Raw genomic sequence first — 25,228 nt, forward strand, 5'->3', positions numbered from 1 at the left:
GGCTCCCCCCCCCCCCAATTCACTGGGTATAAGAGGAAGGGGAGGGGAAACCCAGTTGGACTTCCATATATAGCCTATATTAATAAAGGAGAGCTCCAGTCAAACTTGTAGAGCCTATTTCTGACCTGGTGCACCTCAAATTGCTGACAATGGGAAATGCATTCATCCAGATGGGAGTTTTTTTGCATCTGTTGCCTTTAGTTGGTCTTTCAGGCAATTATTTAATAAGCCCCCTTTTCCCATTTCTGCAGGCATCCTGGAAATCATGAGTTACTACATGGATACAACTATTGGGAATCAGGCTCACTATCCCCTGCCTCGCCCTCTGATGATGGTAAGGAACCATTTGGCCTAGTAATGGAGACACAAGGAGGCAACGTATGCCTGTTACAACTCAAGTCAGGTCTGGCATGCTAGTCAGAAACTCATTTTTATTTATTATTTATTCACATTTCTATCACCGCCCATCTCCCCCTAAAAAGCCTCATTGCATTTTTGCTGGTACTTTTGCAGCATAGCCCCATGCAAGCCTAAGATAGAGATTCCTATGGTTTGCAGAAACCCAAAAATGCAATGAGGCCAAAATAAAACTACCTGCAATATATATTCTGACACACACACACACACACCCCTACACATGCACAAACACACACACACACTGAGGTTGTAAAGTAGGTCACACATTCAATTTCTCTTAGAAAATTCTATCTGCCTCACTCCTTGCATTACCATATTAGGGGTCTCTGTGCCATAAGCAGGGGTTAAAAGCAGGTGTGGTGGCAGGAGTCAGGCGAGCAATTTTCCTGAAAATTCAGTGAAATGGAATTCTGTGAAAGCCCAAGGAAAAGGTTATGGAAGGAAGAGGTAAACATTCAAAGCAAATGCTCAAAAGAGAACTATCATGGACATCAAAACAGCCATCTGAAGCTTGCTCAAACTACTCTTGAGAATAGGGAGGAAATACAGTGTGTTTGGCCACCTATGGAGCAGTTGCTAGAAGGAAGTGGATGCGGATGGGAGGAGCATGGGGGAAGCAGTTGCATGGATGGGGCCAGACCTCCAGAAAGCAGAGGGGAGGGAAAGGAAGGAAGATAACACTTTCCTGTTATCCCAAAGTATTAGCAGGCTCAGCAGATGCACAGCCAATGAGATAATGTTGCCTTCTTTCCAAGCAATGAACCTTTGTCACAAAAGAAACATCTCCATGCAAGCTGGGGCTACATTTCCTCTGAATGCATTTAATTTGGGGATGATTTCTTAGAAAAGGTGGACCTGTTCTGTCTGCTGGCAGAGAAAGTAGCACCCACTGGCATGGGAAGTTTCATAGGAAGTAGATTCATTACCAACTGGATTCATGCATCACACTAAGACATCCAGTTGTTTCATTTGGTTTTTAGCTTAATGTGCTATGTGAACTCAGTCATTGCCATCTTGTAAACCAAGGTAATGGTTCAGAATGAAGTAAATCTAATCAATTTTACTTCATTTAATAAACCAAAGAAATTGCAGTTTAACACTACATCTGAGCCTGGTCAGTCTTTGAAATCGTGGTAAGTTTGAATCAACCTTTGGCAGACACAGAGTGTCCATATCACATAATATCAAATTCAAGCACACAATACAGTGAGCCATCCTGCTTGTTCAAACGAGCCATTCCACCTCTCCAAAATGACAGTTGTGTGAACCAGACCTTTGGAGGGATGCTGTCCCTCTAGTTATAAGCAGTGCCACATCCAGTATGTTAGAAAAAGAGTAAAGAGTGACTCATTTGTTTGAGATGCATCTGCCCAAGAGAGGAAGAATGTTCCATGTTGGAAAATCCCAGGTTTCTGGTGACAAAATTTACCGAGTGTCAGGCCACCGACTGGAGAGCAGTTTAAAAGCAAAATGTGTAAACAGTCCTGACTCTTAACTCTTATCTGCCATAACGGTAGTTTAATTGGCCTGAACCAGGAAATGTTGCTAGGTCATATTGTATCTGCACTCCACCAGATTCACCATTCTCTGCCCCCAAGCATCTCAATGAGTTGAGATGAGTGCTTTTTCCTGACTCCTGGTGAATCCCATAGTGAATTTGCTACTATGAGGGGGTTTTTTTTGTGGAGGGTGTGTGTTGCCTTACTAAAACTGTTAATATGGTTTGCTAGTATCTTGAGGGGTCTCCCCCTACCCCAGAGGAATTTTAGGCTGTTTGAAGTAATGGTGAACTTCTGACAGAGCAAGGAATGGATGGCTCTTTAGATAGAAATGGACATTATTAAAAGTTCCTGCTGCATTTGAGGGATTTCCTGCTTCTTCTTTTGATTGGGTCTTCAAGATTTCTGCTCCAAAGTCCTTCCCTGATGGTTCCAGTGCCCCAAAACATCTAAGTTGTACTATTCCCTTTAATAATGGCAAAGTTGGGCTGCTTGAAATCAAATGTCAGGTGCAATCCTATACACAGTCCAGATTTTCACAAAGATGCAGCTTGTACCAAGACTTAGTATCAGGTGAACCTTCTGAGACTTCAGTGTTTTTAAGGGGTTTCCTGATCCTGCTGATACCCTTCCTCTTTCTAAAGATACAAGCAGTGAAATACCTGAAGGGATGGACCATCTTCCTTGACTTGTCTTGCATTGTCCCTCTATGAAATGGTATGGATTGGGTCATAATAATCTACATGTATGTTCACAGATTACTTTCATTGGACTGACTGAACATAGTAATCTTATGGAGATAAGGAGTTTCTTCTCAATGTGGGTTAATTGTATCCAAGCTTAATACAAGGTCTGGCAATTTTGTGCTTAAACATTCTGGGGACCTGAAGAACTTTAGATGGTCAGCATTCCTTTACCCTGGGAATGTGGTGATTCATTCCAGAGAAGATAGAATTTCATACCTTGTAGTTACTGGGTTTGATCTTAATAACTTCTGAAGTCAAAAGAAGATAAGCCTGCATGGAAAAATGTTGGTAATCATTACCCAGAGTTGAATAAATAACTTTTGGCATTCTGAAGCATGCATACTCTCACCGTATCTTTGTTGGGACATTACTGAGAGAAATTGCTTGCAGATTCAGTAACCGATTGTGAAGTATCTGTCTGTCTGTCTGTCTGTCTGTCTTCACCCTAAAATGAATATATGCATTAAAGAGAAATATGCAGAAAAAAATGTGCATTTTAGGGAGAAAGACAAAACTGTATGATATTAGGGTAACTTACTCATGAAAAACATAGACATTAGAACCAATGAGCACAGAACTGGGGAAATAGGAGAAATGTGCACAAAACTACAAGTGAATTTTCATATGTGTGTATGTATATACACATGTACAAACATATATGTATGTATATGTGTGTTGTGTGTGAGAGAGATGGCTTTATTCATCAACTGTTGTGGAACTGGGCTGAAAAAGATATTTGGTTTTTTAAAAACCAAATGCTTAAAGCCAAAATGAGCACAGCAGCCTTTTCTTCAGACAGAGATGGGGTAAAACATTAAAACGGAAATGTAACTTAGTTGGATTCTATACTCTTCAACTATAGCCAAGGAAAGCCCAATTTGATGCCACTGTCCTCAGTCAGCCCTGGGTCTACCTCCGAAGATATTTTTTATATTGTAATCAGTTCCATTCTTCTTAAAATTCTAGTGGGCAGTATGTGCATGTGCGTCTAAACTTATTTCACTTTCCTGTTATTTCCTCTTCCTGCTGCACCATTAAATGAAACTTCCCTTTTTCTGTCAAGAGAGCCAGTTTGGTCTAGTGGTGAAGGCTCCAGGCTAGAAACCAGGAGTCTGTGAGTTCTAGTCCCGCCTTCGGCACAAAGCCGGCTGGGTGACCCTGGGCCAGTCCCTCTCTCTCAGCCCAACTCACCTCACAGGGTTGTTGTGGGGAAAAGAGAAGGAGGAAGGAGTATTAGCTATGCTCCCCGCCTTGAGTTATTTGTAAAAATAATAAAGGTGGGATAAAAAAATAAAAGTAAAAGTAAAAAAATTGCGAAAGGCTCCAAAGGTTCAGTGACTTTGCTGTGGAAGGATCTGGGTGAGGCAACTAGAATAGCTAAAGGAGCAGCTTTTTGAAAGTGGCAGTTGGGAAGGCATGCAGGAACAGATCCTCTGAAACAGCTGCTATGTCTCCATTAGTTTTGGTTTTCGTTCGTCCTCCTTTTGCACTTTCCAAAAACCAAAGCATTATAGCACCTGCTCTTTCCAGATGATTTTAACATGGAGATGCTCGGAGCTTTGATCATGGCAATTTTCTTTGTTCTGCCATTCTAACTGCTAGGTTTTTTTTTTTTTTTTTAAGGAGGATATAAAAGGAGTTATCTGCCCTGGACCTTCACCCAATAGAAAGGCTGTATTGAAAGGAATAGAAAGGATCAAGTGGATCATCATTAATAGCTGTATAAATTGATCAGTTAAAGCCTATATCAGCATTTGGGGTTTCCCCACACATCCTCATTTACAGGATCACGGACTTGAAAAGGGAGGGGAAACTGTCATGAGTTACAGTGAGATGAAGTTAAGAGGGGGGGGGTTTCAGAGTCCCTCATTTCAACATCTGGTCATGCATTTCTGCTTTTCTAACCCTTGCTGAGTAGGACCCTATATTTTTGCCCCAAACTTCTGCCCTGATGCTATTATTGGAATCTGCTTGTGACTATGCCTGAGACAGAATCATTGTGACATTGCGCTTTATGACCGTGTTGCTTAGTGATGGAGGTGCCATCGTTAAGCGAGGACTACCTAGCCCCATTTTGACTACATGGCTACCATTACCTCAGCAAGTGGCTTAAGATATGCATCTTTGGCATGTCAGAGTAATTAGTCCTTCTAATTTTTACTCAGAGTTTGTTCAAAGGAGACAGACACTTTTGGGAGACACTGTTCTATGAGATATCGGGCACCAGTGCCCAATCACAATAACTCATTTGTGTTTGTATTTCATAGCTTGGAACTTATTTCTTTGTTTAGTAGAGGTATTTTAAAGTGCCAAGGTCTCCAGAGGACTGCAGTGGGTGACTGTAGTTATTGTATCACTCAGTCCTCAATCACACTTAGGTTGTTGTAAGTGTGGGAATAGGAAGTGATACATCAAAGGCCTTCCAGTCTATCTGCTTTGTCAATTCCGGTTGGTTGATCTCACACATGATGGACCAAAACTATTGTAGGATGAAAGTAGTTGGTACTCAACCCCATTGGCTTCCAGCATAGAGACTGTGCATTTGGGTTCATTGATTATCCTTGAAGTTCAGAATTCTGTAAAAATTCAACATTGGAAATATGTCAGCTTCTTTTTAAAGTAAACAGCAAATACAAGTCTCTAGCCCATAAGGTAAGAAAGACAAAACTCTTTGTGGTACTTCAGGGAGTATGCTCAGATGAGATTAGATCAAACAGATATAGATGTTTGTGTTTTTAATTTAGTATATGTCCAGACTCAAATGTTTTGTGCGGATGGTATATTTTAGGTCTCATTTAGAACTCATTAAGCTTTTTCTGGCCATAACATTGTGCCAATCAATAGGTGATGTGATTAACATGGAGAGAAATTTAAGAGGGTCTGTCTTCCCTCAGCCAGATATCCAGATATTGAAACACATCCAGATATCAATAATACATGCTTTACAAATACATGTTTTACAAATTGACAGACGTCGTAACTGCAGCAGTCACTTATGTCAACAAATTAAACAATCCTTCCTCTCCCAAAGTGGACTTCTCCTTTTTAACTCAGTGTTTTTCTTTTGTGCAGAGACAGGGGGATATCAGTTCCTATGAAGACCCTTGGATGAGCTGTGGATTTCAGTCCACCTGCTACCAGCAGAGGGCAATCTATTCCCTTTGGGATGAGTCCACAATCCAGGAAGTGCCCACTGGCCTAGAATATCACAGCACAGGTAAAAGAGATTCTGTTTCTCTCCGGCTTTGCGTGCTGGGAAATGTGTCTTATGTTCCTTTCTTGCTACAGTATAGTGTAATGAGTTACAAATCAGGAGGTTCCTGCTACTTCTTGCCTACAGTATAGTGTAATGAGTTACAAATCAGGAGGTTCCTCTACCTTGCCTCAAGTTCTAAGGAACTTGCCAGGAAACGTTAAGCAAGCCACTCTCTCACAGTCTCTCTGTGATATGGAGGTAACAATAATACTGTCCTCCTGTAATGGGGTGTTACTGTACTGTATATCTCAAGAGAAGTACAAATGCACACCGAAGGAGCTGCATAAAAGTGCTTGCACCCATGACAGTGGTTTAATTTGTTTATAACATGTTTACTCATTTATTTATTGTTCAGAGCTATTAATAGGGAAAAAAAATTTACAAGCATAGCAGTACAACACAGGAAAATACATACATGAAACAGAAAAATACCCAATATGGCAGCTCGAAAGCCAACATTAGAAATAAGTACATCAGCATTCACCATATGGCAAAAGTGCCATAGTCGTGGTATAGCTTATGCATTCTTATAACGCTAAAAAGTGAGAAATGTTGATGAAATGAATTTGTAGACAGCAGAAACCAGACAAACAGTAGCTTTTTTCCCAATGATACTAGAGTTATTGTCACAAGAAGTGGGAATATAAGCAAGATAAAGCAGCCTTTCCTATGTATCTCAGAGAAAGTCCTTCTGAACTCAAGTGGGCTTACTTCTAGGTTGATTGGGAAGATTTACAAATCTCCTCCTCCTCTTAGATGGAGGAGAAAAAGAATTGGGAACAGGGAGTTTCAGCCCTCCTGCCCATTTCTGAGCTTCTTTTACATGATTTTTTTTTAAATGTTGCAATTAATGGGGATGTTTCTTCCACATCCAGTGTATGCAGTAACAATTGTTTAGTGTCAAAAGCTTCCTCTGTCCAGGACTGTATTGCCAATCTTTTCTCTGTGTGCACATGCAAATTTGCACAAATATGTTTAAACAACCTTTCTTTTTCCTGCTTGCAAACTTTTGGGAGGTTGCAATTTTTGAGATTTGGGTTGATAGGTTTAATATTATTACTTTTGACTGGCTGTGCAACACTATTTTCTTTGCCATGTAAAGTGATCTTCATTAGAGGGAAGAAGGAAACAAGAACCCAGTCATCTATACATGCCTTTGGAATGGCATGCAAGGGAGTGCATGCCATAGCTGAGTATGGCCAGGATAATATGTCCTAATACAAATCAAAAATTAAATTTATTTATTTATTTATTTATTTTTCAAACTTCTATTACCACCCATCTCCCCCAAGAAAGGGGATGTTCCTCACCTATCATTTAAATATTACAGTTGGGCAGTTCGATTTGGAGGGTTTGAGACACTGCATTCACAGTTGGGGACTTGAGAATACTCCAAGTGAAGTCATAGATCCTCCTGGAAGAACACTTTGAACTGGTATTTGGCATAGCTAGGGTCTCTGAACATGTGCTAAACCCTTTGCTTCCCTAAGAAATAAGTGCAGATAGCCTCACATATCTAGTTATAAGAAGGATGGATTAACAGAGGGCAAAACTGTCCATTTATATGTTATTAATATAGATGGTGTTGTTATCCCACTGAAATGACTTAACAAGACAAATACAGTTAAACCTTAAGAACTTTCAACTGGAAATCTATTCCACAATATTTGTCATAGGCATCCAACTGGCCTTGTGCAACAATAGTCTGAGGTCTCTGATGCCAGTTTTAAGAACCAGGTAGGTTCTTGAGAAAGCAGATAAAGACAGAACATGTAAAGCTATCCATTTATGGATTGAATATTTAGCATCTCCTGTTGAGCCTGAAGTCTGATTTTTGTTTAATACCTGGATGGTCAAGGCTGGTTAGTGCTTGGCTGGAAGACCATCAGAGTTGTGAACTAGATTATGAAATTGAAATAAAACAAAATAAGCTGGAAGAAGACACCTACTTTCATACTATTCTGAGAAAATTGCATGGATGGGTCCTCAGAATCACCAGGAATCAAGCTTGATGCAAGGGTCTTCTTTAGTGAAAAACTGAAATATTCTGGAGGAAGGGAAAAATTCAGGCACTGGTTTTTTTGGCAAAACAATGTTGGCCTTTGATGCCCACAGCAAGATTATTTACATTCAGATAAGATTATGGAGTGCTTTGGTAGGAAGAAAGCATGACTTAGACCTTCACTGGGCCATAAAATCCAGGCTTTGGAACTTTTTGAAAGAAAGATTGTTTAGATGCAAGAATTTGCCTTGGAATGTTATCTCTGCCCTGGAGTTCCAAAGATACTTGTAAAGAGGTATGATTTTTTCCCTCCTTTTTGCGGTCAGCCATGGAATGGAGGAAGGGATGGTCCTTGCTTTGAAAACATGCACAATGATACTTATTTCTGAATCCTTTGGAACCCCTGCTTTCATACAGGATGGGGGTATGGGATTTTATTGCCATGATTCTGATCTGCTTAGGAACAGCCGAGAACAACGAGGCAGCTGAGATTGGAGACACAATGGATAAACTCAGCATACCCAGTTCTAGTTCAAGCAAGCTCCATCCTAATCAAATTGTGAAAATCTAGTGTATTTGCACAAATCTAGTGTATTTGATACTGTCAAGGTAATGCATGCTATATGCCAGCAAATTTTGGAAAACACAAGAATGGCCATCAGACTGGAAAAAATCAACTTATATCCCCATACCAAAAAAGGGAAACACTAAAGAATGTTCAAATTATTGAACAGTGGCACTCATTTCACATGCCAGTAAGGTAATGCTCAAGATCCTGCAAGGTAGACTTCAGCAATTCATGGAGCGAGAATTGCCAGATGTACAAGCTGGGTTTAGAAAAGGCAGAGGAACTAGGGACCAAATTGCCAATATCCACTGGATAATGGAAAAAGCCAGGGAGTTTCAGAAAAACACCTATTTCTGTTTTATTGACTATTCTAAAGCCTTTGACTGTGTGGACCATAACAAATTGTGGCAAGTTCTTAGTGGTATGGGGATACCAAGTCATCTTGTATGCCTCCTGAAGAATCTGTATAACAACCAAGTAGCAACAGTAAGAACAGACCACGGAACAACGGACTGGTTTAAGATTGGGAAAGGAGTACGGCAGGGCTGTATACTCTCACCCTACCTATTCAACTTGTATGCAGAACACATCATGCGACAAGCTGGGCTTGAGGAATCCAAGGCTGGAGTTAAAATCGCTGGAGGAAACATTAACAATCTCAGATACGCAGATGATACCACTTTGATGGCTGAAAGCGAAGAGGAACTGAGGAGCCTTATGATGAAGGTGAAAGAAGAAAGTGCAAAAGCTGGCTTGCAGCTAAACCTCAAAAAAACCAAGATTATGGCAACCAGCTTGATTGATAACTGGCAAATAGAGGGAGAAAATGTAGAAGCAGTGAAAGACTCTGTATTTCTAGGTGCGAAGATTACTGCAGATGCTGACTGCAGTCAGGAAATCAGAAGACGCTTAATCCTTGGGAGAAGAGCAATGACAAATCTCAATAAAATAGTTAAGAGCAGAGATATCACAGTGACAACAAAGGTCTGCATAGTTAAAGCAATGGTGTTCCCCGCAGTAACATATGGCTGCGAGAGCTGGACCATAAGGAAGGCTGAGAGAAGGAAGACAGATGCTTTGGAACTGTGGTGTTGGAGGAAAATTCTGAGAGTGCCTTGGACTGCAAGAAGATCCAACCAGTCCATCCTCCAGGAAATAAAGCCAGACTGCTCACTTGAGGGAACGATATTAAAGGCAAAACTGAAATACTTTGGCCACATAATGAGAAGACAGGACACCCTGGAGAAGATGCTGATGCTAGGGAGAGTGGAGGGCAAAAGGAAGAGGGGCCGACCAAGGGCAAGGTGGATGGATGATATTCTAGAGGTGACGGACTCGTCCCTGGGGGAGCTGGGGGTGTTGACGACCGACAGGAAGCTCTGGCGTGGGCTGGTCCATGAAGTCACGAAGAGTCGGAAGCGACTAAACCAATAAACAACAAGTGTATCTGCACAGTGCTACATTTTCTGACATGCAGAGTACTAAGGTTGGTGGTAGTTAAAGGACAAGGAAGAGAAGAAGCAAAGATTTCAGCCGCTCTTCTCAGTTTCCAGACATCCATGGAGTGTTTTCTCAATAAGAAGGCTAGGAACTAGGACAGAAAGTAAGAGCAGATAGCACATGAGCAAAATTCACACAGTAAATCTGCAAGCTCTGATGAGAATTTGACTACCTCCCATTCACTAAAGTTAGATATTGTGCTTTCTGATGCAGCAAAGAACAAATCCTTGTCCTCTTTTTTGAATTAACCACGTTGATATTTGCAAATGGTTGGTAACATTCCATTAGTTTTCTCTTCTCCGAGCTAAATATAGCCATGTTTTTCAACTCAGCCTTCTCCAACCTGGTGTTCCCCAGATGCAAAGGTCTCCAAGTCCCAGAATTGCCAGCCATGATGGCTAAAGAGTATTGAAACCCAACACTTCTGGAAGCCACCAGATTGCTGAGGAATGCTTCAACCATTCTACTTGAAGGGATTTATTTTCCAGACTAATGACTATTTAGAGCCAGTTTGGCCTAGTGGTTAAGGTGCTAGGCTAGAAACCAGGAAACTGTGAGTTCTAGTCCCACTTTAGGCATGAAAGCCGGCTGGGTGGCCTTGGGCCAGTCCCTCCCTCTCAGCCCAAGAGCCAATCAGGCGTGGTATGAGAGTTCTAGTCCCGCCTTAGGCATGAAAGCCGGCTGGGTGGCCTTGGGCCAGTCCCTCCCTCTCAGCCGAACTCACCTCACAGGGTTGTTGCTGTGGGGAAAATAGGAGGTGGAAGGAGTATTAGGTCTGTTTGCTGCCTTGAGCTATTTGTAAAAATAATAAAGGCGGGATATAAATAAATAAATATTTGTTTTACATGGTTCAACACCATACTGTACATATCAAATTACAGAATTGCATAGGCAGAATATAGGTCATCACATAAACTAGGTTTGGTTTTGATCTGGTAGCTCAGAATGCTTGGTTTTGCTTGGTTTTAGTTATTGTGAATTGCAAATTGGGGTTTATGCATAGCACAATGTGTGTACCCAGCCAGCTATGGCCTATTTAGCAAACCAGGGCTTAGCAACATGTGAAACTGATCATAGAGCTTAACTCCGGTTATATCTGACTTACAGTCCCAGAACCTTCTTTCAGATGATCAACTACAACATTGTTAATTCAAGTCTTCTTGACCTGTTAATTAGAACAGTTTTCTTAATACCTTGCTCTATGTTGCCTGGGGATGCTCTGCTTGAGGGGTAATTTATGAATTTTATTTTATTTATGTTTTAAATATAAGCAGCACAATGATCTGAGCTTCAAACTGTTGCATTCTAAAAACACATGCATTCATGTTGGGACAGTTACATCCCCCCCAGCTCAATCACTTACCCTCTGGATCTATACAACTGGAGGAAAAAACCTGGGTAATTAAGGTGTTGGATTTAGACTGGGGAGACCCAGGTTCAATGATCCACTTCACCATGGATGTTCCCTGTGTGACTTTTAAATCCGTACCTCTCCACCTACCTCAGTGTTATTGGGGGAATTCCATTACAGGAGATCTCCATGTATGTTACTTTGAGATCCCAAGAGAAAAAAATGCAATGCAATGCAATCATTCAAGAAGTCACTTGTGAAAGACTGAAAGGAGTTTTGGACTCCTTTCTATAGCTGTGTCTCTGGGAAGCAGCTTCCAAGACACAGTCTTCTCTCTCTCACAACAGGGACATTTTCATTCCTTAGCTGAGCTCATATTGTGTGAAAGTCCTATCTAATTTCAAATCCTAGCCTCAAGCTATTATATATCCTTTGTACTTTAAGATGTTGCATGCTGTAAGTGCAGGGGGAAACCTTGCTTTCAGCTAGTTGTGCAGCCTGGAAGTAGAAAAGGGGGAAAATGATTTGCACATCTCCATCATCATCATCCTCACCATCTGACAACATCTCACGTTTTGCAACCCTTTGCAAAGGCTGCAGGGTTCCAGGAAAAGGAACTCCCCATGCCACCTCAACAGATTTCTCTGCTACAATTTTGCAGAATTTTAAGATGCAGTCTGAATCTGGAGTTCTCAAGGTAAATCAAAGTAGGGGGTTATTATAAAAGCTGCATAGACTTGCTGGGATATGACAAACAGATGTGAGTGTGTGCGCTTTAATTTATCAGAATCACTTCCTCTCCTGCTTATTTTTTTTTTAAATCAGTATTTTGAATTCTGCTTACACAATTAGGCTTGTGTGTGTATATGCTTTTTAAAGCTGATCAAGAATGATTTGTTGTGACCAACTTACAAAAAAACTTAAAAAAACTTTAAAAAACTGTTTAAAGTGACTCAGGTGTCCTTTTATTTCAGGGGTGCCCACAGGGGATCCAAATAGTCAGTGAGCAGCCACAACCACATAATAAAAATGGGCAGGGCTCAACACAGAGTTGCAGCCTCCATTTTGACTTTTTGGCATACTCCTGCAGGAACCTATATTCTCTGCAACATTCCATTAAATCAATAACCTGCATAATGAAAATAGAGGTTTTACATCAAATTTTATCCCAAGGCACATTTTGGAGCAAACAGAGGGCCGTAGTTTTGTGGGACAGCACCCACTCTACATTTTATAAAGGGGGTCTTAGTTTACACCCCACCCCATTTTCCAGTTGGGCTGAAAAAACATTTTGGGAAGCCTCTGGAAGTTAATGTAGACCAAGGATGGGCAATGTGAGAGCCCCCAAATCCAGTATTTGTAGCCCCCCCCCATTTCAATATTCAAGCCTCAGTGACTGGAAATGCATAGGAAAATTGTAGTGTTAGCTCTAAAATAGGTATTGTAAGCCTTACCAGGTAGACCAGACAGGAAACACCACCAGATCAGCTAATTCTACTTTATTGTAAGGATGCATTAACAGAATCTTGCAAGTCTGAAAGTACAATCCCCTCCCATCTGCTTTACACCCCAAGAAACTAGGGAGGGTCCCTTCTAAGCCTCTTGCCCCACCCACTATCCAGCTGTGGGCTATGCTGTCTCTTATCTGACCATTTCCTAGGCAGTGTCTCTAGGCCCAGTCTCCCTAGGTCATTCCCAGATACCATTACAGTTTTATGAAGTTAGTAAAACAAGGCAAACAACTACCACAAAAAATCCAGGGAACAAACACAAACCAACCAACAAACAGAAAAACTTGGTTACACTCTGTAGAAGAGAAGCCTACTTTGCATTTTTTTCATAGACTGGTCCTGCCCTCCTCTGCCCCAATTTTTACATATGGCTTCCTTTTCTCTGCACTGCTTATGCTGCCTGTCCTGTCCAATAACCTTCAGAGCCATGAGTCCCCTACCTCTATGATAGGCAATTCCTGAGATTAGTGCAGCCATGCCCATGTTTACATGACACAATGAACCAGATAAGTTAAAGTCTTAGCAGCTGCATTTGCCTGACATGCTAAACTTGATTAGTATCAATGTTAGCTAGATTTTTTGCCTATGGCTTACAGTTATCATTATTAATATATGTTTATCCCACCTTTTTATGTATGTATATATACAGTATATACATATACACATACATCTGACTCTGTCTCTGTCTCTGAGAGATATCAGAGATATAGTCAGAGACAGTCTGACTCATAGTGTCAGGGTGTAAGATGTAGGCAGGAACAGCATACACTGAATGGCACAACCAAGTAGCTGGCATTGTGTACAGGAACATCTGCACAGTGTATGGGCTAGACCCTCCCAAGTCCAGATGGGAGATTCCACAGAAGGTCGTGGAGAATAACAGGAGAAGATCCTGTGGGACTTCCAGATCCAGACAGGCAGGCAGGTACTGGCCAATCAACCAGACGTCGTGGTAGTAGACAAGGACCAGAAGACAGCGGTGGTGATGCATGTAGCAGTGCCAAGTGACAACAGCATCAGGAAGAAGCAGTATGAGAAGCTGGAGAAATACCAGGGCCTGAAGGAGGAACTAGAGAGGATCTGGAAAGTGAAGGCCAAAGTGGTCCCAGTGGTGGTAGGGGCACTCAGGGCTGTGATTCCCAAGCTGGGAGAGTGGCTCCAACAGATCCCAGGAACCACATCAGAGCTCTCTGCCCAGAAGAGTGCAGTGCTAGGAACAGCTCAGATCCTGCATGGGACCCTCAAACTCCCAGGCCTCTGGTAGAGGACCCGAGGTAGAGGAAGACACACACCACCCAGAGGGGTGAGAAGGGAATATGTATGTATGTATGTATGTATGTATGTATGTATGTATGTATGTATATTGGTCAACTCAAGACAGCAAACATACCCAAGGCTCCAGCCTCCTATTTATTATAGTATTATAATACTATAACCTCCTATACAATGCTGGATGAATCCAGTCCATTTGGTTAGGTATAATTCAGTATATTACGTAAACCCAGAGAACAGGTTAATTTAGTGACAAGCATGCTGGGTAAATGCATCAGGTCTTAAGGCAGCTTCTGATTGGTCTGCCGGAATCCCTATAGCACCACTTAGGGCAATTGAAAAATTCATTGGCCGTATGTAACTTGAATCCCCAGTTCTGTCTGAATCTCTACATCCAGTAAGGAATTAGTCATGGAGAAACATCTAGGGTAGGAAAGGGAGATTGGTGCCCTTCCACACCTTGTTGGACTTGAGTTCCATCAGGACTGTTCAGCAAGGCTTGTGGTCAAGGCTGATGGACAGTGCAGTCCAGTATCACCTGGGAGAGCCCATGTAAACTGTAGAAATCCTGCCTCTGTCCCTCTGGGCAGCTGCTTTCCAATTCTGAAGAAGCCCAGGATGGTTCTGTAGATCTGGAGCATGATGGATTTCCAATGTTAATAGATGGTTTGATTCTAGGGGGTGGCTGTTTTTCTCCTCTTCCCCCTCCTGGAGCACCCTCTGCTCTTTCCTTTTCCTGGGACTGGTCCTGAATCCACGCTATTTCCCCATTCCTGCTTGCTCTCTCATGGAGTTCCCTAGAGGAAAGTTCTCTTTGTGTGCAGTTTCTGGGCCCAGTTCCAGATCCTTTCCTGGAGGAAGGACAGGATGTGTGCATGTGTATGTGTGCATCAGCGTGAGAGTGTGTGTGTGTGCGTGCGCACAAAGGCCAACATGGCCCAGCAGCCCAATGGTTTCTCCAGCTGCAGTGCATTTTCAAAGCCAGGCTTAAAAGAGAATGCTCTGCATTTTTTTGGCATTCTTTTATCCTATTTTTAACTGCAGCTTCTTTTTCCTTTCTCAGCCCCTTCTGACATCCCACTCCCCCCCCCCCCTTGGCTGCCACCTCCCCCGCACTCCTTCAGAAGAGATGAATGGAACTTCTCTTCTCAAAGAAACACATCTGCGTGAGATGGGAGGGAGACTCAGGAGATTTGGAAGAGGAACAGCAGTGGGGGAAATGGGCAAGAATATGTGGGCACACTTAAGGCATTCTCCTTCTCCCTCTCCCTACCAAGGGGCACAATAAATACTTCCAGAAAGTTGCAGGGGGAGGAGTCATGGATATTGGAGAAATGCAAACTAGAGCGCGAGAGAGAAAGAGAGAGAGATGAAGTAATGGAAGGCAAGGGGAAACGTCCTTTGACTCGCCACATGGTAGTCAAGGGGAGAGCTGTGCAATAAAACACACATTTGTGTACTATGGATCATGCAGCTGCCCGGCCTCGTTCATCACTCCCTTCCTCTCTCTCAGCCTTTTTCCTGCCTACTGTCCTGTGCCCAGCAGCAGCCTGGAGCCATTGGCAGACATTTGGTAGGATGATGCCCGGGAATTCTGCATGAATGACTGAAGTCTTTCTGTCTTGGCTTCTAGTCCTCATTTGGCTGGAGGGTTTGTGAATTGATGGGGCCTCCTGCACAAAAGCCTCTGTTCAGGAATCTGATTCAACATTGAGTCTCTGGCTGCTTCTTGTCTCCCCACCCAGTTTGTACCATCATGTGTGTTTCCCCCCCTGCCCATGCACACATACTTGCACTGTGACCATTTGGGGATATTTCCATTTTCCTATAACCCCCTTGTACAGCTCCTACATTTTGAGTTGAGCAAGGGGCGAATCACAGATAGCATACTTATTCACTGTAGCCAAAGGAGCTGTAGCCATGTCTTCTCTGGCATGGGTTGCAAGGCCTTGGCTGAGTTTCTTATGGTGCATCTCAGCCACCCATTTCAAGATGCTTGGAGAGAGTGCTCCCCTTGTGGCCTTCAGTTCTTTGCTATTATTCATACAGTAGGATTCAGGCAAGTATAGGGATGATTCAGCTGCCGGAGGCTAACCTTTTGCCTAGCCCTACATGTCCAGGGTATTTATAGCAGAGAATAAGGACTTCAAAATTACCATGTAAGATCAGATGGAAATACTCTTGAGTCTTGTTTTCAGTTTCTGTGTTGACCAAATAGCAACAGGATCCCATAAACTGGACAGGTCTACACCAGCACCCCTTTGCACACTCACATTTCCCAAGAATTGGTCTTGAGAGGTGGTATAATGCTTCTAACACAGGGTATAATATAGCAGGACTGTGCAAAGATTCCATTTCAAACCAATTCAGTTGAATCCCTGGGTCAAACACTTGCTCAATCCACTTAGAAAATCAGATCATTTTGATTTGCTGAATCAGTTTGAGAAATCAACAATTTGAATTGATGAATAGATTCAGATCAGAGCCAAATCACACAAACGTACAATATACCCATTGTAAGTCTTCTCCTGTATGAATGTGTCATGGTTTAAGTTACAAGTCATATGATTTAAAATTACCTGAATTGGTAACCAGCACTACATTTTGTGGCAATAAGGATTATAGCATAACTATGTGCTGTGCTGAAGAACTATCTGCCCTCAATTAGATGTCCTTTGGCTTTAGTATATGGTATGGGATCCTAGGGTTGGGAGTTGGGTTCAAGGCCAGAATGAAAGTCCTTGATGGCAGGACTCCAGGCTATTTGTTCCCATTTTCAGTCTAGAATCTTTACTCTTCTTGAGACTGAATTCACCAGTCCTGACTATATTACACAAGACTTCCACATCAAGTTGATAATTACGAAGCAATGCATGATGATGATTATGATGATTTATTAAATTTATATGCCGCCCGACTCCCTGTGACTCTGGGTGGTTTACACATTGTTTAAAACATTCAAAACAAGAAAAGCAACAAGAGACAAAAATGAAGAGTAAAGATGGCAAGGTTGACAAAGACCAGATAGGAACTAAGGAAAACAACCTACACAATCTAAAGGGTGCTCCAGTCTCCCTCGCCAAAGGCCTGGGCGAAGAGCCAGGTCTTCAAGGCCCTTTGAAACACCAGTAGGGTGGGTGCCATCCGGATCTTGAGGGAACCTCATTCCAGAGGGCAGGTGCTACTATAGATAGTGATAGATACAATAGTGGAGTTTGTACACCCTAATTGTTTTTGAAGTTACACATTTAGACAATTCTTTCAAAAAACTGTATCTGGAGTAAGGATAGACTAAATAAAAGTGGAGCAAGGCCAACTCTCACCAGGGCTTGTGATGAGTCAATCCCCAAAAAGGGTATACTAAGAGACAGTTGGGTGCAGGCAATAAGTATATTCATATCTTGTGCATTGATTCATTTTTTTAAAGTTTATTTACTTAGCATACTGCTAAGTTACCTGCTAAAGTTTGATGTGCATCAATTGAAGCATGTACCTCCTGGCTGATCATAACTGTCCATACACTGCCAGATGTCAGAGTTAACAATGGTTGCCACATGTTGGCTGTTCCTAAGGATGAACCATAGTTTGTCCAAGAAAATTCATCTATAGAAGCAGGCGGTAACTACTATGGTAGTAACGTTGCTCATTCAGTGCTAGCTTGTCCTTTCAGAAACACTTTGCAAGCCGAAAAAGGACTTCCTCTTGGGTTTATCTTGAATGGGAACAGCTTGATCAGTGCCAAACTAGTGGAAAGTGTCTGTGTGTGTGTGTGTGTGTGTGTGTGTGTGAGAGAGAGAGAGAGAGAGAGAGAGATGGTGGGAATGTGGGGGCTGAGACCCTGAAAATAACTCAGGCTTTCCTCCCCCCCGGCCCACTTTTTTGGCAGCCTGGAACCATTCTCTTGCCAGATGTTCATTGTGTTTATAGCTGCTGGAGAGGAGACCAAACTTTCTCATTACTATTTCTCTCTGTCTTTCCCCCTTTCTCCCTCTCTTAACCTAAAGCCAGTGAGTTCAGCTTAGAGGCTGCAGCTGGAAAAGGGCTGATTTGGGCAAGGAAAAAAGAAGAAGAAGAAGAAGAATGGAACAGTTGGATGGGGAGGGGAAAGAGAGAGAGGAAGAGGTGGGCACCCCCCATCCCATTCAGCTAATCCCTCTACCACACCCACTCCCACCCCCTAGCAAAGTCTTTCCAAAATACACGTGTAGGGGTAGGCACACGTAAAGAGTAAAGAAAAAAGAAAAAGAAAAACACAAGCAGATTTTTTATTTCAGAAAGTAAACATTCAGGCCGTGGGGGTCTCGAGGTTATGGGAAAGGAGGAAACTATCGACTAATCAGGCAGGCACACACTTCCCTTCCTGAAATAAACCAGAAAGCTTTGCTTTACACAGGAGTCCTCCAAGCTTAACCCTGGGCTTGCCAACAAAGCTGAACTGCGACGGCTTGGAGGAGAGAGGAGGGTGGAAGACAGAAGCTCAGATGTGTCCTTCTGCTTGTGGTTGTCATCTTACCCAGTGGCAGTTTCCACATGCACAAGCACTGCACTCATAATGTCTTCATAGCAGGCAAGCATTCCTGGCATAGGAACAGCCTGGTTTTGCCTAATGACTCTCTAGCAGGATTGCAGGTAGATGAAGTTTCTGGGCCATTGACTGGTTGAAAATGGAAAGCAGAACAGTTGTGGGTAAATCAAAAGGGCTTATGCTAGTTGCTGGGATCATCACAATCTAGGAGGAGGGAAGGAGGGAAGGAAGGAGAACTGAGGGAGGGAGAGGAGGGGGGAGGAAGGAAGGGAGGGAAGGAGGAAAGAAGGACAGCTACTCTGTCTTCCAGTGACATTGAGAGCCAGGAGATTGTGAGAAATTGTGTGACATTCAGGTTAGCCTAAGCAGAATTTCCATTTCCAGAGCTACTGTATCTCTGAATATCAACACAGGCAACCGTTCCTGACCACAATAATAGCAAAATGGTGAAACATGCATCGTGACATCATGATGCAAGCTCTGCCCTTTTGTATTTCAGTCACGCCATCACACACTAATACGTAAGAGGCAGAGTTTGTGTTGCAATGCACATTTTCATCACTTCCCTCCCAGTAGTCACCTATGAGTATCAGAGGTTGGGGACATGATCTGCTTTTAAGTACTGGTAGAGTGAAGAAATCTACCAGTAGAGTTTCAGTCCTGATCAGTTTTAAATAGGTGTCTGGTTCAAGTCTGATTTCACGGTAAAGAAAGAATCCTAAGAGAGCTGCAGGGAAGATGTCCATCAATAGTTGTAAGGCTCTGCAAAGCTCCGATTTGAGGCTCCAGTTCAGAGATGATTCAACTGTCGAATTGACCTTCCCAACTGAACTGCTAAATCAGTCCAATGGATTGAACCAAACTGGGTCCCTTCAGCTTGCTTTGAGAATTGGAGAGACTTTGGAGTTTGTGCACAGACTTTTATTGACTCGACAAGTTGAGTTGGAGCTTGGGTGATTTGCACACCTTAGTAATTACAGGGGACTAAGCAGGCCCCTGGTCCCTATTCCCCATTTTGCAGAGTTGAATTGCATTTCTACCTAAAATACAGGAACCCTTTTGTGTTCGTGCATCTAAATCTCAGCTAGGCTCAAAGGTGTCTGCAGGGCATGGTCAAAAAAGTCAAGATGGCAGCTGCAATGGTGAAACTGAAGCTCCACCCCCCTTTTTTTTTTAGGGAAGTCTTGAAAGTATCACCAAAGCTTTACACGAATTTGAGAGTTTATATACTTTTGGGGCAAGGCTCTATACAATAACAAAATGCATGTGTATAAGTTTGTAACAGAACAGCTTATCTCTTGAGTATAGATGTTCATTGACGTCTAGTATAACAGAAGAGGCATGGGTAAAATCACCTCTTTCTGCCTGATTTCTGCTTGCCAGAGCTCATTTGTAGGTGGGTTCAATCTCCTTTCTACATTAGTCTGCAATTAAACAAAAATAGCACAAAAGCATGCATTTTTAAAATGTTTCTTTTCACACTACATAACTTTTTGCATTTGTTATACCCAGGCATACTTTTTCTGGTCTGCATCTTGGTTTTAAAACATACTTTTTTAACGTAACTTTGTCTGCAACTGAAATTTGGAGAAGGGCAAATTAATCCTTCCCAATTTTCTTTAAAAAACTACAGTCTGAGACAAATTTTCAGATAGCTTCTTGCAGAACAGCTTCTTCCTTGTGGGATTTTTTTTTTAAAGAGGCTTTTGCAGGCTGGGTCAACTGTGATGAATTTCCCAAGGAATTAAGCAACATTTAGGTCTTGCAGCTGCTACATGTGAGTTGGGAGGGCCTCCCACTACTGTGGTCAGGCTGAGAAAGTAGGGAAAGAGGTTTTCTTTCTGCAAAAGTGAATGAGGTGCATCTTGGATGTTCTGCCATGGGACAGTCATAGGATGAATTTTATTACTGGAACCATGTCTTCAGAAGACAGTTTACTTTTAAAAGCCTGCGGTTTTCTTCTTCTTTTTGTAAATTGTATTTGGGTGGACTTCAAAACATGTTTGGAAGAATCCTGAAAAAACTTATCAGAATTCCTGGATAATACACTATTTAATACACAAAGGTAATACACAAGCTGTTTTGAAAGACAGCTAGGCATTCACTACTAATCCCATAACAAGAAGATACAGGAAAGATTGGGTGTATCCTAGATTACAGTACAACAGGAGATGTTGGCATCCCAAGTATGTACCAGAATTTTTTGGAACGGAAAAACTTCCATGGAAAAACTTCCATGGGGAATGCTCAGAGGTTCTTCAAAAAAGGAGTTGAATGGAAAACTACTGTTGTGTCTCTATCTATATAAACCCACACGTCTGTGTCTATAGCTGTATCTGTATCTATATCTACTCTATGTCTATCACCTACCTGCCTGCCTGCCTACCTATCTCTGCCTAGAATCTTATTGGGAGCAGCTTTGTTTTTTGCTTCCAGCAGGCACAACTTGGTTCAAATTCTAGCTGTAGGAAAAATCTGTAGGTGTCTGTGTCCTTTATGTATTTCACAAGATGATAAGGAAGGTCTCCTATTTTCTGTTATTTTAATATTCAAAACAATCTGGCACTTTTTGCCAACATCCTACCTCTCTTACAGACTTTTTTTCAGATGACTGAGATTGTATGATGACACAATCATTCCAGGAAAAACTGTAAGGGATACAACATTTTGTAAATAGCTCAGTCCTCTTGTGATTACCACCTTGTTTGGTGCATAAAGTAAGTTCAACCTGAACTTATTTCAATACTACTGGAGCCAGAAGCTCTGCAGTAGAAGATTCTCCCTAAGTTAAATGAAGATTTTACCTGATCTTCATATCCCTAGCTACTTCCCAAGGGAGACCATAATAGCTTTTCAAACTGGCCCTTAAAACTGGGAAGCCAGTGCTCCACTCCCTGCCTGTCACTTCGTTAATGTTTCAGATGTTTATAAATAAGATGATCTGGTGACCTTTCAGTCTAGGTCTCCAGGGAAGGCACTCTCTAAAACACTTAGGAAGTTTAGGAAAAAGTTGCTCTGTATAAAGTACACTATTCTTATTCTTCTCCTGTGCTTCTGTCATCCAGCTGATTATGGAATTTGTTTCCATAACTATCTCAGGATAAATATTTCCAAATAACTCTATGGAGAATGCTATGACTGCCCTACTCTCTTTGCTGTCCCATATATTTGTAAGAAAACTTTGTCCTCACAAGCTAAAGAAGCTGTTATCTGAACTACAGATTGCCACTGTAGGTCTTCAGGTTTTGTATTAATGCCTTTTCTCATCTGGTTCCTTCTAGGTAGATGTGTTAGAGTACAGCTCCTGGATGGGAGTTGACCTTGGTGCTTGCTGATCACAAAACTATTATATTTTAATTCAAACCATATAGTTAGTTCATGTTTTGGAATATCATGTGATCTCAGGGATGTGTTAAATTATATTGGAGGTGCCAAGTCTTCATCTCCCCCACCCCCAGTGTTTCATTTCTTTCAATGCATCTCTAACCTGTATAAGATACACCAATGTATGATTCCATACTCTGACCACTAGGGGCAGCATGATCTAGTTGATCAAACAATGGATTAAGTCTTAATGTATTTTGACAAGGATAAGCCTATTAAGGGTTTAGCAAATAAATCATATTAGCTTTGTTACTGTAACTATGGACCTTTAGGATTTCTGGCTTGTCTCCAGGAAATCCTAGTTTTATACTGATCCTGGTGGTGCAAGCTCAATCTCTCTGCCAGCTCTCGCTTGGAGTTAAGCAACTTGATGAAGTTCTAAATCTGTTGATTGCATGCAGAAAATGTGTCAAAATTCCTTTCTAATACATTGGCTTTTGAAGTGGGCTCCTGTTTCTACAATTCAGAGTTATCAACTCATAGTTATTGGATGCCTCTTTTTTCCTCCATCCCTTGGCTTCCTTGATGGAATAGCTTTGGGTTATTTCTTCTGTGGTAAGGTTTTGCAGAGAAATTTTGAGCAAATCAAAATGGCTTAGATACCATTTAAAAAAAGAGAGAAGCAACTGTCAAAATGCATTGGGGTCATAGGCCATAGCTGCAGAGAAAAGGCAGATTAAACTGTCAACAAGGCTGGCAATTGATGACTTTTGACCTGACTCCATGTCAGGCCTTCCATCACATGCAACAGTTTCATCTCTGGTCACACTGAAGCTGAGCTGAAAAGGTATATTGTAATCTAAGCCCAGAGTTATTTGTTAGGGGTTCTTTGTTCTAATTAAGACGACTGATGATAATGTGATGTGTTCATTACTGTGGTTTAGTCTGTTGCTCCAAAAGTCCCTAATCATCTTAATGTCAGTATGTGTTCAGCTGACACATAGGGCAATCTAGGACAACACCTAGATTTATTATTTATTTATTCCAATTTATAGGGCCACCCATTTCAACTTCATGACTCTGGGCAGGAAACAGCAGTTAAAAACATAAAACAACAGTAATACCACAAGGTACTGGCAGCCAAGGTAAAAACCATCACAGCCATCAACACAACCATCCCACGGGCTCTGTCACATATTTTGACCCCCATGCCCAGTGGCATAGCCAGGTCTTCAAAGTCATCCAAAAGGCCACCAGGGTTGGGACTGATCTAATCTCCAGGGGAATGATGTTCCAAAGAATGGGTGCTGTGACAGAAAAGGCTCTCTTTCTGGGCCCCACCAGATGGTACTCTTTTGTGTCTCTCTGGTAGGTTTTAATTCACAAATCCTATTTAAAAATGCTAAAAAACAAACAAACTTACCCACCCTTCTGCTCTAATGGCTTGAATTGTTTTGCTTGGATTTACACATCATACCAAACTGTGCAATCAGATTAACAAAACACAGTTGCTCTATGCATGTAATATGTTACGCCCTAGCAAACAAGTTATGTGCTTAGGTTTCCCACCCAAGGGTGGTGTGGTGGGGTGGGGTGGGGTGGGGTGAGACCTTGATGAAATGCCTTCTCGGTGACTGCCCTTTAGAATACCTTGCCTCCCATGATAAGAACCTCCACCCCCCAGCTGCTTTTAGGAAGACCTTAAAATGTTCTTATTCTGAAGAGCAGATGCTGATAGCATTGGTCTACCTTAATTAGCAAGCTGAGACTGTTGATATTTTTTACTGGGGTGTTTAATTGTACTGTACCGTAAACTGTCTTGAGTCCTATGAGAAATGGACAGTCTACAAAGAATTCTAGAATAACAAAATCATTATTAAAGCTGGATGTGATGGCCTGGTTCATGCAACATGATAAGATAACTGCTGGGTTTTCCACATCATACTAAACCATGTCAGACCTGAACTGAATGACACTTGTTTTCAGCTTATAATGTCAAATGTCTCACAGATGATTTAATTGGTTTTCCTGTATAGTGCAGAGGGTCCTTGTGGTCCTTCCAATTTTACAATTCTGTCACTCCATACAGAATTTCAGAATTAGGAGAGGTACTGCTCCCTATTTACTATTTCTTCTCTTTCACTATTTTTGCCCAGCAGGATTTATTGAATGAATGAATGAAGGCAGGCAGGCAGGCAGGCAGGCAACAATGAATGAATGAATGAATGAATGAATGAATGAATGAATGAATGAATGAATGAATGGGTTTATCAATGGTTTTGGATAAGGAATGGAGGAGAAATTGGTTCAATCTAATTTTTTTAATATAAATTTGCCCCATTCCTCAAAATTTCATACTTCTGTATCGAAATCTGTTTTTTTTTTCAGAATATCAGAATATTGTGATGTAGTTCACAACTCAAGGAATATGCTTGACTTGTGAATCACAAAGATTCAAAGGGAAATTGTTTGCAAAAATGCACATTGGGGAAAGGTTCATATATCTATTAGAAAATACACCTATTAGAAAAAAACAAATTATTAGTTGCCATATGAATACACACACACACACACACACACACAGAGCATATAATGCAAACAGAGGAGGAGAAAAGGTTGAATCAATCTTGTATTTAGGGTGAAATGAGAAATAATATGTAACTGAAATTTCAGAGGCTCGCTCATTACACTTTAGAAATGGGGTGAGCTTTGAAGGGGAAATTGAAAGCATTGTTACAGTGGTAAACAACAATGAAAACAAAGTTTTGGATCAACATTCAGGAGATTCCAGAAGCTATATTCTGCAATATGAAAATAACTGGCAATGAAAGGAAAGGAACCATTGGTGTGATTCCATCTGGATTTAGACATTTTTCTGGGGGTGGGGATGGAGAAAGAGTTAATCAGGCGATCAGCCTGGGGAGAGAAGCATGTTATTTAATTAGTTTTACAATGCCTTGACTTGGAGGCACGTGGTGGTTCTAATCGAAGTAGATAGATGTTCTTTTAGCTGGCTAATTGTTCAGAAATAGCAGGGCTTTTGTTCAGCCTCTGCATGGGGTATGTGATCTTTCTGAGCCTAGGGGCTGCCCACTGTTTATAATTTTAGATGGATCTATTCAGGCTTGCTCTCTAGCATATATACAAAAAAGCAGAACAAGGGCTGCCTTGTTGGGTGGCCAAGATCACAGTCCAAAAAAACCACCCCAAGAAACCCAAACACGTGTAGAGCCAGACTGCTCAGCTGTTAGTTCCCT

The 25,228-nt window shown here is 41.7% G+C and overlaps 1 protein-coding gene across 1 annotated transcript in view; it reads left to right on the forward strand.

The window, feature by feature from the left end:
• The first annotated feature begins 250 nt into the window (after positions 1-250).
• ETS1 (ETS proto-oncogene 1, transcription factor) overlaps positions 251-25,228 on the forward strand; it is a 102,037-nt gene continuing 77,059 nt past the window's right edge. The window contains exons 1-2 of the mRNA XM_063311545.1: positions 251-334; positions 5,735-5,879. Coding sequence (XP_063167615.1) covers positions 266-334; positions 5,735-5,879 — 214 coding nt within the window. The 5' untranslated portion in view covers positions 251-265. The remainder of the gene's footprint in view (positions 335-5,734; positions 5,880-25,228) is intronic.

Source organism: Candoia aspera, chromosome 9 (assembly GCF_035149785.1).
Source record: "Candoia aspera isolate rCanAsp1 chromosome 9, rCanAsp1.hap2, whole genome shotgun sequence".
NCBI lineage: Eukaryota > Metazoa > Chordata > Lepidosauria > Squamata > Boidae > Candoia > Candoia aspera.